We start from the raw sequence: 15,684 nt of genomic DNA, 5'->3' as shown, positions 1-15,684 counted from the left end.
AACCCTTGGAGGGCTTCACAGAGTTTTGCTGAGGCACTGGGAGACTGCTGTAGAATGCCAAGGCATCTGGTGGTTTTCTGAGCTGGTTTCCACCGGTTCCCCTGCCCTCACTGAGGCACTGGGGGTCCAGGTGTTGGTGTTTGCCTGCTCCACCATCTGGGTTTCAGGATCTCTTCCTGGTATGCTGAGGTGGGGCTTTTTCCTAGCTTGCTGGGACACCTCCTGCTTTGTATTGCTCCCCCTCTCCCCAGGCAAAGGGGGCCTTTCCTGTTAATCCCTCAAGCTACCTGGGCTACAGGACTGCTGCACCTCGTCTTTCTTCTGGTTCAGCTGTTCCAGGGTTTTTCCTGGGGCAATATTTTCTGGGCTTTCAGAGGTTACTAAGGGGGAGGGTAAGAGTGACCTACTTCTTACTCCAGGGTCACACAGCCAGCAAGTAGCTGAGGCCAGACCTGAACTTAGTCAGATCTTCCTGACTCCAGGACTCCAGGCCTGGCACTCTATCCACTGTGCCACCTAGCTGCCCCAATACTAACCTACACTCAGAGAATTCCCACTATAACATTCATGATGAATAATTGTCTAGCCACTGCTTGAAGAGGAGAATCCCACAATCTCTCAAGGTAGCTTGTATCACTTTAGTTGGGGAGTTTTTCCCTACTTCAAGCCCAGTTTTGGCCCAGAATCCAGGTTCTGCTCTTTTTTTTTTAATTTTTTACTTTTAATTTTTCTTATTTTTAGGCAATTGGGGTTAAGTGACTTGCCCAGGGTCACACAGCTACTAAGTGTCAAGTGTTTGGTCTGAGGCCGCATTTGAACTCAGGTCTTCCTGACTTCAGGGCTGGTGCTCTATCTACTGCGCCACCTAGCTGCCCCCTCAGGTTCTGCTCTTTGGGGCCAAACAGAATAAACCTAACCCATCTTCCACATGACAAATACTTGAAGACAGTTATCATGCCCCCCATCCTCCCAGTATTCTCTAATCAATAAACATTTATTAAGCATCTACTATGTACCAGACACTGCTAAGCTCTCTAACCCAGTTCTCCAGGCTAAACAACCTCAGTTCCTTGGACCATCATGGCTGCATTTCTTTGTATACTCTTAAAACTTTAGTCTTCTCCGCTCCATGTCCAGTGCCTGACCATTGTTTTATGCCTCCATTGTAAGCATCTTGAATAAAGAGATAATCTTTTCACCACACCCTACTCAGGTTTCCTGTGGTACTTAGCACACACCATGAATGTTAAACATGATACTAAGGTGGCAATGAATATTCTGGACAGCCAGGCAGGGGCACAGAAACTTCCCAGGATCTGGGCAGAAACCCTGGTGATTTCTTGGCTGTAGCATCAAGAAAATAATTTTTTCTAAGAAAAAGCTATAAGAAAGAACACAAAGACTTATAAAGATAGGAGAATTCTCTGCCTCTTTTACAAACTGCTTGCCCAGTGTGCCTGGTTTCAAAGAACAGTTTGTAAAGTATCCTGGGACCCACAAATTCCATTCAATTACAGTAACCAAAAGTAATAAGCTTGAGAAGGCCTGATTATACCCACCTGGCAGAAAGGGAATAATCCTCTGCTTTGGGTCCTTCTGACCTCCTTCCATAGGAAATTTGTCCAACATTTGCATCTAAAAGGACAGACACAAGAGTAGAGGGAACAAGAAAGGTCAACTATTAACTAAAGCAGTCTTGAAAACAATCTTGAAAAAAATCTTACCAGTCTCTTCAAAAAAAAAAAGTTTTCTTAGGGCTATTTTTTTTTCCTGTGGAAATGCATGTCTGGAATTGTGGTAGAAGCCAATATGGAAAATATGATTTGATATTTCAGAAAATGGAGATGCTGAGATTCATAGCCTTTAAAGGAGACCCATCACCTGGCTATGGCCTCAGAAAAGCTCTGAGAGTAATGATGATGGCTAAGTCAGTTGTTAAGATCTCTAGCAAAGTGATAGAGATCTGCTATCCCCAATTACTTCCAGTGAGAAGCTTAGCTTCCATTTGGCATTGAAAGGTCTTTATGATCCAGCCCCCAACCTACCCTTTGAACCTTATTCCAGCATTCTATGGTTGTCTTTGCACTGACTCCCATTCCATGCATTCCCTTCAAACCTCAGCCTCTTGGAATCCTGCATTTCTTTCAAGGCTTAGTGCAAGCCCCCATCACCTTTTGTCTATAATAGTGCTTTTCCTGGTCCTTCCAGGTGCTGGTGCCTGCTGCCCTCAAAGATACACTGCACTGCTCTCCATGCATTTTGTATATAACTTTATGTTTATGTGGTCTCCTCTCCTTTTAGGAGGGGACTTTCACTTTTGACTTTGTAGTCCAGTGACTGGGCACATAGGAGACACTCATAAGTGCTTACTGATCAAGTAATACGGCATAATGTTCACCGTACAAGTTTAAAGAAACATATCTAGTGGAAATAGTTAAGCTAAGCCATTCTGGAGCCCACATCAATTTTTAACCCATGCCTATTATATAAGCAAACCAGTCATAGCAAATGTCAGTCTTTGTCAGTCCAGTGGTGTATCCCATAGAATGTAAGCTCCTTAAGAGCAGGCACTATTCATTTTTGTCTTTGGATCTTGAAGGCTTAGCATAATGCCTGGCACGTAGTAGGAGCTTCAATCATTACTGAATGAATTCATTCTTTACTCAAATTTTTAACTCTCGGGCCTGAAGTTCATGTAACACCTCTCTAACGATAGATAGCAAAGGTTCACAAACTAGGTGATCCTGTCTCCTGAGATTAGCAAGATTCTATTTAGGAACAAGTTACAATGATTCAACTTTCTAGAAAAACTTGTGAGCCTGGGGAAATTTCTTCTTGATGAACCATTAAAGACCCAACCTCAGGAATTCAAGTTTAGACTTTGTGTTTATCTTTTTATTTTGCTCACAAGACTGGCAACAAGCCAACATCAGCGATCACCTATGAGCTAATGAATCTCTAATGTGAAGCAAAAGTATGTGATTGTAAGATAACTCTGTTGCACTGCCTATTTCTTACCGTCGGAAGAGTATTAGGCCAATTTCTCAGAATTCAGAAGGAGTTTGGAGAGACTCGGAGTCAAAATTGTTTCCCAAATTTTTCACCATTTTACCTTGAAACCAGAACCAAGGGACCTTTATGGATATCTGGTTCAACCCATACCCAAAGAAAATCCCCACTACAAAACTCCAGAGAAGTGGTCATTCAGCCTCCTCTAGGGGAATTCCAATTAGGAGGAATCCACTACCTTTAAGAGGCAGGAATAATTCTAATTGTTAGGGAGTTTTTCCTTATATCAAGTAAAATTTACATCTTTACAATTTGCATTTACTACTTCTCGTTCTGATACTTAGGACAACTTCCTGTGACTCACTCTAACAAAACTCCTCTCCTCTGTATGTTGCATTTCCCTAATAGAATATAAGCTTTAAAAAAATAACGTAAGCTCTTGGAGGGCAGGAATTGTCTCACTTTTGTATTTTTTCCTCTAGATCCTAATACAATGCCTGGTATACAGTAGGTGATTAATGAATGTTCATTTATTCATTAATTCAAGACACAGAACTCTTTCTCTGCCTCTCCCAAATAAGATTTTATGAGAAAAGTGAAGAGATTTTGAATAGTCTGAACCAGAGTCATAATTAGAACCAGGCAACTGAGGTGTATTTTCCCCACATTGCCATCTTTAAGATGGTAACAAATTAAAAGATACTAACATCATCTATAGCCCTTCAGTTGTACAGAAACAACAAGTGCATAGCATTGTTTACAGTGGCCTTGCTGATGTCCTTGGTACCTTGCCCCACTCCTCAAATGAGGGCATACCCCTTGTCCCAGGTGTGGTCTGTGTTACTTGTGTGAGCTTAACATTTCCCAATTATGGTTCTGTTCTAAACTTTATAAATATAGCTATTTTCCAAATCATATAGGTGAGAAAGAATTACCCAAAGCTAACATAAGAAATAAATATTTGGGCTCCTCATAACCAGAAAGAACACAGATTTTAAATCTGGCCTGAGTTCAGATTTCAGTTCTACCACTTACTACCTGTGCAGTCTTGGACAAATCACTTCTCTCTGGGGCTCTATTTCTTCACCTGGTTCCCATGTTTTCCACAAAAATCTGCTCAAGTGACACCTTCTACATGAAATCCTTCCAAATATCCTCACCTGCTAACACTACCTCCACAAAAAAATTCACCTTGTATTTATTTTGTATACATCTTGTTGGTAGGAATATTTATGATCATCTAAATTTATATGCAGCATGCATGGGGTGGTCACATATATCATTACACTATCTTCTATCCCAAACCCACCTTTCTGAACTTGCAAATTTCTGTGAAGGTTATTGCCATATTTCTAGTCACCCAAGTTTTCAACCTTATTATATCTAACTCCTCATTTTCACTCAACCCACATATCCTGGCAGTTGTCAAATCTTGTAATTTTTTTTTAATCTTTGCAGCTTCTTCTGCATCTATCTCCCTGTCTCTCTTCACACAACAACCATGCCATTGCAGGTCCTCATCACCTCTCAAATGGATTATTGCAATGGCCTCTTCAATGGTCTCCCTGCTTCAAGTTTTTACCTACCAAAGTTATTTTCCTAAAGCAAATGTCTGACCACCCCTTCCCACCCCTCCCCCATTAAACTCCGGGGATGGAGGAACAATCAGTCCAAAGGCCCAAAGACAGAAAATGGAATATCACATATAAGAAATAGTAAGTAGTCCATTTGGCCTACTTCTGGCCTGCACTTGAAATAGGGAGTGCAAAAAGGGGAGTTATGTGCAATAACCTGGAAAGTATGCTGGAGCCAGGTTGTGAAGGGCTCTCACTCTCTGGCCACTCACTCTGGCCACTACTCTCTCTTGAACAGTCACCACAAACATGTTAATCACATCAAATGACCTGTCAACAAGACATAATATCCGTAATATTGATGTGCTGATGAAGATATGTGTCCCAGTGGTGTTTCCACATCTGAGTCCGGTCTACGTACGAGTTTCCTGGTGAATCATACTCACAGTCATCGTCAGTTTGAACTGTGTTATACAGAGGCCATTCTTACTGGCATGTGGCAATTAGATTTGTCAAAGACGGAAATTCTCAGTTTTCTAAACTGGGAAACAGAGACATTACTGACACTGAAAATTAAACGGTGACATCATTCATACTCTGGTGTTCTGACCAATGGCTCTCAGGTTCATATGGAATCATTTTAACATATCAAATGACCATAGTAAAATTCATTGAGATACCCTTCAATAGTTTATTTGCATGTGAATTCAATGCTCTACATTTTCTTAAAGTTCCTTGATTAATCTCTCGGCTATAAGCCATGGTGATTTATTAAGTTTTTAAAATAATATCATATCTTCAATCTCCCATATTCTCTTTACTGACAGTGATCCCACAAAGCTCAGAAAGTTGTCCTTTCATCATTTTTCCTCTGAGTCGAAGTGAGTGGTGACTCAAGGGCCTGGTAACATCTCTACCAGTTTATACAGGACACATATGCTTGTGACTGAATACGCAGTTGCTCATATCGACCTCCGTCATCTGGCTGGTTGTTTTCAGTAGTTTATAAAGCTATGCTTTAGGGGTGGCCAAGCGCCTCAAGCTATCCATGTCCAGCCAGTCGCCGAAGATGTGGTTTGCCTCCTGATGTTCTCACTTTAAGAACTCTCTGATGCTACTGAGATTTGTTCTTCACATCACTAACATAATCATCTGTAACAATATTGTCCATGAGGGTTTAGTGAAAGAAGTCAAGAGATCATAGGCCACAGGTTTCAGTGGTAAGTGGTACCAGGTTCTTGGACCACGAGATGCTTCAACTTAAAGAATATTTATCCTTTTTGCAGTCACACAAGACATGGGACATTGAGGGAATTCCATGCTGGCTAAGACTCACACCCAGATGCCTTATGTCTGGAAGTGCAAGGCCAGAGGCCCCTAAAGTCTAACCACAGAAATTACCCCTGGAAACCAGAAAAATTCCCCAATTTCCCCCAAATAATAAAAGGAAGTGGTCGTGGTAGGGAGAGGACTGGTTATAGAGGAGGTAAGTGAGTCAGCCTGGGAGAGGAAGATGGGAGTCAGGGCTGGAGAGGGTGTCACGTAAAAGCTGCCACATCACAAGGCTTAAAAAGGAACAAAAGAATACCAGTTCAGCAGTTTACAAGACATAAGCTCGCAGATGAAGGAAAAGTGAAACACTTTGTCCAAAGAAAACAATGTTGAAAGCTGGCTCTTACTCCTGCAGGTGGTTTGTGTTAGTGGCAGATCTGAGAAGCGAGCTACGAGCAGTTCTCAGGCTGAAGTTCTCTAGTTCTCTTTCTTTAACATCACAATCCAAATGTTCTGAGCCCAAAGCCCAGGAAGAAGATTCAGAAACTGAGGCAGGGATGGGGAGGGGAGCCTAGGGAAAGCGCCGCCACACAGCTGCAGCTCCAGTGAACTTGCCTATCCTCTCTGTTCATATTTACACACACACTGAGTCCCCCCTGAATGTTTCAACCTCCTAAAAGTGAATTTGAAATAGGCGATTTTTTTTTCTTCCCTTAACTTCTCTCCTCAGGAGTTATTTACTGATATATCAAGGACTCAAAACTGTTGCTGAGGTCAGAATGACCTTATAAAAGGAAACTCTAGGACAGTGTAATAAAAGGAGTTATCATTGATTAACTGCTCAGATTCTGCCTTCAGACACATGGAAAGCTGGATTCCTCCAGTCTTGTAGTCTTGTCTTGTAGTAACTGTGAACAATTTGCTAACGTAATCCTGCTCCTTACTCCCACTCCTTATTTTAGCAGAAAAATATCTGCCAGAACCTAAGGGGATATGGGGGTGAGGTGGAGAGAGGAGAGGGGAGAGGGTGTTAAGTAGGGAACTATTTGAATAAATATGGCAAGCACACTTTCCAGGCTAAGTGTTAACTAGACTTAACCTTTCAAAGGCAGGAGCCTGGGAAAATGCTCTATGAGTACTTGTACATTGGGTTTGACTTGGGGGGTGAAGGGGGGTGTTTCTGGCTCCTTGGCTCTTGCAACAGGCTGGGAGATCCTCTTGAATCTAAAGAATAAAATATTCTTTCCCTCAAGTATTACAGAGTTTTCACAGTTTGAAGCCTATAGCTTTTGAGCAGATTTATCCTATGGACCGGGGCACATTTGACTCCCCTGTGGAAAGAAAGGGTAGGGAGATGAGTTAGCGAGGTGCATAGGGAAAGGAAACATGTTTGACATGTGCCTTGTCTTAGATTTAAGACAATAGCTCCCCAACCAGGACCCAGTAGCAAGGGCAAATCCAAAAACGGCCTCAGATCACGGCACTCGAGCAATTAGCCAATCAATCAACAACCAACATCTACTATTCCCAAGCACTGTACTAGGCACTGGTGATATAATACAAAGATAAAAATGTGACAGTCTCTGCCCCTCAGGGGGATTGCATTCTAATAAGGAGACAGATTACATTCAGGGGAATGATGTCCAGGGAAGGGAGTTTGGGGTCTGGGCAGTCACCTGGATTGTGAGTGGAGTCTTAGAGAATAGATTGTCATGTCCTTCCTAGAAAATGGTAGGACTGATTTAATTACTGTTCTGAGAGTAAAAGCAAGAGGTGGAAAGGAGGGGAGGGTCTGTGCAGGGCAACAGGCAGATGACCAGATGCCTGTGCTGGGCAGGCCTGGGTATCCTGATAGATGGCTAGATGGAATGTAGATGGAGCAGGGGTTGAATTGGAGCACATCCTTTCCCCCCTTCCTTCACCATGGAGTATACACAGGGATAGATCTGTGGGAGGTTCTGGGGACACATGTAAGCAGGGATGAAGGACTTTTTGATGACAGAGCAACTCGTTTGTCTCCTGCTTCCTGTGATGAGAAGGGGGTTGGTTATATCACAGTATGGTGGCCATTAAGTTAGGAAGACTGACCCACTTGGTAGATCTTAAAGGAAAGTCTACTCTCTGGCTTATTCTCTCTCTCTGCCAAATGTGTGAGTAGTTCTGAAGGCTCTCTTTTGTACACTCTCTCTGGCTCCTCTTGCCCCTCCTCCCCCCAGTAGCTACACCAGCTACTCACACATAGCAATGGACATATGTGCTGTCCAGGGGTGGGGAACCTGGGGCCTTGAAGCCACATGTGGCCTTCTAGGTCCTTGGGTGTGGCCTTTTGACTGAGTCCAAGTTTTATAGAACAAATCCTTTTATTAAGGGGATTTGTTCTGTGAAGTTTGGATTCAATCAACGGGTCACACTTGAGGACCTAGAAAGCCACATGTGGCTTCAAGGCCCCAGGTTCCCCTCCCCTGGCTCTAGGCAAATGTAAACTTGTTCCTCAGGTCCTTGGCTGCCTCTTTTGCTTTGTATTTCCCTGAGCATGGGTGACCAAATAGTGAACCTGTGATGAATGTGTTCAGCACTGGAGGCAAGCTTTTGACCTGGAGATTTTGGGAGCTCCTGAGTTCCTCAGTTAGAGCTGACTGGCAGCAGAAGGAATTTTTTTTGCAACTTCATTCTTTTTTAGAAAAGATGGCCATCATCAGGAGAGTGAGCACAAGCCAAGCACTAGCATACGAAAACCTTTGGAACTTGAGAGACTTGCTTGAAAAGTGCAAAGCTGAGGTGAAGATGAAATGCCTATTTCTACTGTTCTCCCAAATGTCTCATGTTTTAAGTATCAATAGTATAATAGAAGTTATGGGTTATGATTTCATGTTTTAAGTCTAAGAACTTCTTTGTGTGGAGGAAATACCTTGGATCACCTTAAAGGAATTCCACTCAACTGAATTCAACTCAAAGGAAAAATGGTAAATGGACAACTTTCTGAGCATGATGTGATCACTGTTAGTAAAGAGAATATGGGAGATTGAAGATATGACACAGCTGTCCTATGCCTGATCTATATTCTACATACTTTATCTTTCTAGTCTCATTGGGCGAAAGCCTAAATTCAAGCCAAACCTGAGCTTCTGGTGATTTTCCTGAGGTCTCCATGGTAGAAGCCAGAGAGCAAAAGAAAACCTAACCCCTCTTTGGAGGAGAGGTTCTCCCAGGGTCCATATGTAAAAAGGCCAAGGTTATCCACTGCATCTTGGGCCATCTCCAGTCTTCACTTATGTTTTGCCACTAGACTTTGATGATTTTGGAGGAGAGAGCGAGGTCAGTGTTCTCTCTCTCTCTCTCTCTCTCTCTCTCTCTCTCTTTTTGTTTCTCTTTTTGGACTAGGCAATGGGGTTAAGTGACTTGCCTAGGGTCACACAGCTAGTAAGTGTCAAGTGTCTGAGGCCAGATTTGAATTAAGGTCCTCCTGACTCCAGGGCCAGTGCTCTATCCACTGCACCACCTAGCTGCCCCGAGGTTGATAACTTTGCAAAATTCTGCCTCCCTTAAATCCAATTCATGCAATAAGACAGCATCCTCTGAGATGCTGCTGGTCAAGTCTAACAACGAGAGACCCAGAACCTGGGCTCCTCAGTGGGAGAGGATGTGCCTAGAAACACAGCAGTGGAGCCTTTATTTTAGGAAGTATGACATGATGCTGGTTAGCTATGTAGTAGGTTAGGTGACTTACTCATCCACTAATTGGGATGGCTCAGCCCCAGGGTGGAGTTCCAAAACTGAGAAGTTTAAGGCCAGGAGGAAAGAGACAATTGACTGAAGCAGTATGGTATAGTGGAAAGAACTCTGTATTAGGAATCAGTTCCTAATAGTGTGACTGTGGACATGATTTTTCACCTCTTCTGGTCTCATATTCCTCATCTGCAAAATGGATATGTTTTGTTCTGGACAGAAAGCTTTCTCTCCTAGATTGATTCTTTTATGAAGGCAAACTAGGCTATCTTTTGCCTCAATTCTTACCTAGCTTTTAACTAATGAATGGGTGTTGCCTCAGACAAACTGTGACCTGGGAAAGATTTTAGCTAAAAAGGCCAAGGTCTCTCACTGCACGGGGGCCATCTCCAGTCATACTGAACTATGTCTTGGACTCTGATGACTGAAGGAAAGAGTGAGGCTCATGACTTTGCACAGCCCAGGCTCACTTAAATCCTATTTACTTGCAAGTCAAGACATCATCCTCCTGATGTAATCCGTCTTCTTCAAGAACAAAGGACAAACAACAGTGTTGGATTAAATGATTTCTAAGCATCTTTCCAGAGTTATGATTTTCGGTATCAGGCCAAAAACATTCACTTCTGCACTGGGAGTCATAGCATAACCACAAAATTAATACAATGCTCCAGGCACAAAAGACCTGCCTAGCCTCAGCACTGGCACAATATGCTCCTCCCACTTTCCCATTAAAATCATGGATCTGTCCATGGGAACATTCCCATATACACAGCAGATGTTTCTGACTTTTCTGAAACGATTCTGCCACTGAATGATATGGTCAGGCTCGGCTTTCCTCCCACTCCTGAATTCTGCATGTGCCTGGATGAATCATCACATGGAGTGTTGCAAAAGGCCACAAAAAAGGCAGGATAACAGCGGAGGAAAAACAATGGATACTATTTGGACTAAAGCTCCCCTACGGGCATGGTCTAATGAAAAAGGTTAATAGTCAAGAATTCTATGTCCTGACCCAGATCAGCAACCGACTCATTGTTACAGCCCCTTGGGCAAGTCATAGAAGCTCAGAGTTGGAAGAAACTTACAGAACATCCAGTCCAAATTGTATTTGACCAGGAATTTCTGGTAAGTGGTCATCAGGCCTTCACTTAAAAACTACCAAAGAAGGGGAACTCACTACTTCCCAACATGGTCCATTCCATTTCCCCAGGCAATCCATTCTATTTTTCAGACTGCCCTAATTGTTAGGAAGTTTTTCCTTGCATTGAGCCAACCTCTGCCTTTACAACTTCTACCCCTTGATCCTAATTCTGCTTTCCAAAGCCAGGCAGAATGATTCCAATCCTTCTCCCACATGACAGCCCCTCAAATTCTTGAAGACAGCTCGTTTATTCTTTCTAAAGACTACTCCAGGCTGCACACCCCCAGTTCCTTCAAATAATCTGCTTAAATCCTCTCATCATCCTGAAGTAACTATCTCTTTGGGCCTCAGTTTTCTCATCTGTAAAACAGGGGGCTAGATGGATGGTCCCTTTTTTAAAATTTCTAGGCAATTTATTTTTTTACATTTAATTTTTTTTTCTCAATCACATGTAAACAAATATTTTTAACATTCTTTTTTTAAATTTTGAGTTCCATATTCTTCTTCTCCCTTTCTCTCCTTCCCCCTCCTTGAGCAGGCAAACAATCTGATATAGATTATACATGTGCAGTCATGCAAAACATTTCCATATTAGCCATGTTGCAAAAGAAAACACAGACCAAAAAATCCAAGAATAATAAAGAAAGTTAAAAAAGTTATGCTTCAATCTGCATTCAGACTCTGATGGTCCTTTATAATGCTACAATTGATGACTATACTCATATCCAAGGCGGTCCTTCCAGATAGAGGGACCCCAAGTACATAGAATAGCTCTGTACCTTACAAGGCATGCTGAGGGTTGGCAACAATCAAGTCTGGCTAAGAAAACTAAAGTTTTAGGCCAGAACACTTTTCCCTTCCCTAATGTGTTTCCTTGGCAGCTCAGCACTCCCTCATGACTACTAACCTCCCAGCTCTACTGAGAGAAGTCCTGAGGGCCCACTCCTAGGCTGTCTGCCATTGGCCTACCATTTTATAACCATGGGCAGAGCTTCAAGCTCTTGGCATCTTCGAGGACTGGCTGGCAGCAATGTTTCTCTTCTGTACTGAAAGGGCTCCATGTGGGTCAGTGGTTAAATGCTTCCAGCTCAGAATAAAAGAAGAATCCCTAAGACGAGAACTCAGTGGACCGCTGAAATAACCCAAGAAGAAAACGCAAGTATATCAGGCCGAGGGTTCCTAGCCCATGGCTTAATTCAAATACCTAACCTTCTCAAATTCCTCCAGCAGATGCAAGAATCTGTATCCAAAAAAAAAAAAATGGTGAGTGAGCACCTGCTGTGTACATAACATGCATGAATGAGACAGTGTATATAACATAAAGTACCTATGGCCTCTGCCCTGGAAAAACTTACAAATTCCTGAGAAAGCACATAAGAGGCAGATATGAGGATGCCTATGACGAAACTTATATACAAGTGCAAATGAAATGGAGCAGTAATGACTCTACAGGGGATCCTCCATTTGATATAGAAACAACCACATAAATTGGATTCAGTGAAGCAGACTGAATATCCTCAACTTTGTTCATTTGTTCAAACAGGTTTAATGTTATGGGCAAGAACAAGTAGGTGAAGGATTCCAGGAATGAGAATTCCAGGTGCTCCTTGGGTCCTCATAAAGTTCTACTTTGATGCTGTACTGTGACATGGAAGTCACGTTGGCCTCTTGAAAGCCATGTCATCAGAGTATAACCTATGGCTGGGGTGGGGTCAGGGGGGAGGGGAAAGGGGAGAGGGGAGAGGTACCATGCTGGAAAGGCTTCGAGTATAGGTCTATTCTCAGAGGACCAGTCTACTTAAGGACAAAGAAGCTCATTAGTAGTTTAGTGATTTGGTCATGATGAGTTCTTGCACGGCAATCCATGAAACAAAAGAAAACCTCAGTCGTCTGTGGCTCCCTACTGCCTCTGAAGTGATTATGGCAGAACAATGGAAAAGGGGGCAGAGGATGATAATCACAGTTTTTAGACCACCCATAAACTTTAGCTTGATTGTTGGTAGTCTAAATGTGAAACCTTTGCCCAAAGACCAACAACTGTTACTGGAGGAACTGAATTGTATTGATTTTGACATCTTTGCTATATAAATGGTATCCAAATCAGAAGGAACTTTCAGTTAAATGGAAAGGTGATGGTACATAGGTTCTCTCTGAAGAGACACATTTTAAAAATTGCATGTGGAATTGGTTTTATCATGCAGCCAAGAGGCAATGATAAACATCATTTCATGGGACATTTGTTCATTTTGTATTGCAGAACTCTTAACAGGTGTTTGTAAAATGCCTACCATAAAAATAACTGCAATTTATATATCAATATTTATTGCTGAGGGTGAACAGGTAGAGAAATTCTACGAAGAACTTGGTAAGACCTTTCAAATTCAATTGGCATATATTTTCCTACTTGATGATTTCAATGCAAAAAGTGAGAGATGGTGAGGAAAAGGTTGGGAAATGGGGATCAGGAATAAATAATGAGAAAGGTCAATGACTTCATGACTACACAGAAGCTTCAGACTTATACATCATGAACACATTCTTTGAGAAAAGAATTAGTAGGTGCTAGAAATAATAAGCACCAAAGAACAACATAAAAAATGAAACACACTTTTATAGACAGGACACAACTCATCCCTGATGTGGGAATATCATTACCCGATGCCCTGACATAGCCATCTATTTTGATCTTTGCCCTACAAGGTGATAGTCTACTTAGAGACTCAGTTCAAGTGTGGTGGCTGTAGTCAGATCGCCAGACTGTTACAGCAAAAAGAAGTTTGTACAAAGCTAGAAGAACAAAAATGAGAAAAAAAAAACATGGGCCACAATGAAAATAACTACTCTGACCTACTTAAGTTATTTATAATGACAATTGGTCTATGGATATAAGAAAAGACAGACACAAACAATAACCATTTTTAGATATTTAACCAGTATAAATCAACTGCCAAAACAAATGGACCAAAATAGTCTGAAAAGCACCTTCGTAGTCAAACAACTAAATTACTTAATAAGTGGAGAGATACAGTTTAAAATATGAACTCAGTTATAAAATCTAGAGAAGGATGATAAAATTTTTTAGCAGTATCACCTTATAAAACAGAAGCAGTCTAAGGGAAAATGAATTAAAGTCTGGCAAGAAAACAAACTAAGAAAAGTTATCTGAAAGGCATTTGGGGATAAAAATGGAAGGACAACAAATGGAAGAAAAATGGGAAAGAACGGCAAAGATTTTTCAATAGCCATTTTTTAACCATCAAGGACAGCAGAACAACCACATTCAGACTCCAATCTTTCAGTCCCAAGTGTGCTTTCAGAGGATGTAGAAATGGTTCTCTAAAGAAAAGAAACATAAGAGAAGCAGCTGGATTAGGCCAAATATATATAGAAGCGATCTGTGCTAGGGGATATAATTTTGAAGACATTGACTGAGATATCTGAAAGAGGGGACAGGCCAAGGCATGAAAAACAAACTCAGACCTTTTTAATACTTAAAAACATGTGAGAGGGAATATCAACCACCACCAACCTATATACCTACTTTCCCATCTACATAAAATGCTTATTAAATTCATCCACATGAATTGAAAGCATTCACAATGAAGGAAGAGTCCGATCTGCAACCACCATTTCATGGTGTCTTTTTTTTTTGTTTTGTTTTGGCGAGGCAATTGGGGTTAAGTGACTTGCCCAGGTTCACACAGTTAGTAAGTGTCAGATGTTTGAGGCTGAATTTGAACTCAGGTCCTCCTGACTCCAAGGCTGGAGCTCAATCCACTGTGCCACCTAGCTACCCTGCCTGGTATCTTTACCATCACACAAATAATTGAAAGGTTAGAGAATACAAGATCTCACTGTACTTATTGTTTGTTGATTTTTAAAAAACAACAACAACAAACTTTTGATTCACTAGAACAAAATACTGCATTAAAGACATTCAGATTCTTTGACAAGTCAGATTCTTGAAGCTGCTGTAGGGATCTGAGATGTTTAGGTATTTGAATTAAGCCACAGGCTGGAGACCCTGAACAATCTGATATACTGCAGTTTCTTCTTGGGCTATCTCAGAGGTCCCCCATTTTTGGGATCTTTCATTCCAACAAAATGTCTCACATGCATACATCAGAGTTATTCAACATTCTATGAAGGATGGGGAAGGTAGGTGGTACAGTGGATAGAACACCAGCCCTAGAGACAGGAGGACTTGAGTTCAAATCTGACCCCAGACACTTATTACGTGTATGACCCTGGACAAGTCACTTAATCTTGACTGCCTCCCAAAAAAATCCCCAAACCAAAAAAAACATTCTATGAAAGATGACAACAGAAGTGACCTATGATCTGCTGATTATTGATATATATCAGGTGAAGCATAAAACAGGGAGATGTAAGCTCATCAAAGGTGTTCACCACTGTCATGCAGATTGAGTAGGGAGGAAAGCTGAAGAGAAATTCCCTATAAATGATAAAGTCCTCCAAATACTCCTCTTTAATTATGCTGCTGCACTAAACCCTAGAATACCACCAAGCCTCCTGGATAAGACCAACAGCCACTTAAAAGAGTTTGCCCTACGCATCTACACAGGAAAAACCAAAAGAATGCCTATTATCTATATTATAATGTATAGTTAGACGGACAACCTATAGTGCTTGTCCATCTGTATCCATATCTTGGACAGATACTACACATGGACAATGAATCAGGCCCAGACTTAAACAGGAAGAGGAGAGTGGGCTGGATTGCCTTTGAGAATGGCCCCAAACTTCTCAGAAATAAAGGCCAATCTTCTTAGTGCCAACAATTTATCAGTTGTATAGCTGTGAGTCATAGGAAATTCTAGTCTGCCAAGAATTAAAAATGTATACCACACAAAGGGCAATGGGGAGGTGTACAGTGTGTGTAAGTTTCAACACAGAGCAAATAAAGTATTGCCAAAAAAAAAAAAAAAAAGAAAGAGCAGG

At 41.6% G+C, this 15,684-nt stretch overlaps 1 protein-coding gene across 1 annotated transcript in view; it reads right to left on the bottom strand.

Annotated features, from left to right (window-relative positions):
* Positions 1-15,684, bottom strand: part of SH3PXD2B (SH3 and PX domains 2B) — a 124,746-nt gene that overhangs the window by 50,942 nt on the left and 58,120 nt on the right. The window contains exon 3 of the mRNA XM_027841761.1: positions 1,560-1,635. Coding sequence (XP_027697562.1) covers positions 1,560-1,635 — 76 coding nt within the window. The remainder of the gene's footprint in view (positions 1-1,559; positions 1,636-15,684) is intronic.

This window comes from Vombatus ursinus, unplaced genomic scaffold, assembly GCF_900497805.2.
Source record: "Vombatus ursinus unplaced genomic scaffold, bare-nosed wombat genome assembly UNPS02014863.1, whole genome shotgun sequence".
Classification (NCBI taxonomy): Eukaryota; Metazoa; Chordata; class Mammalia; order Diprotodontia; family Vombatidae; genus Vombatus; species Vombatus ursinus.
The sequence above is the reverse complement of the archived record's forward strand: the minus strand, read 5'-3'. Positions and strand labels throughout refer to the sequence as shown.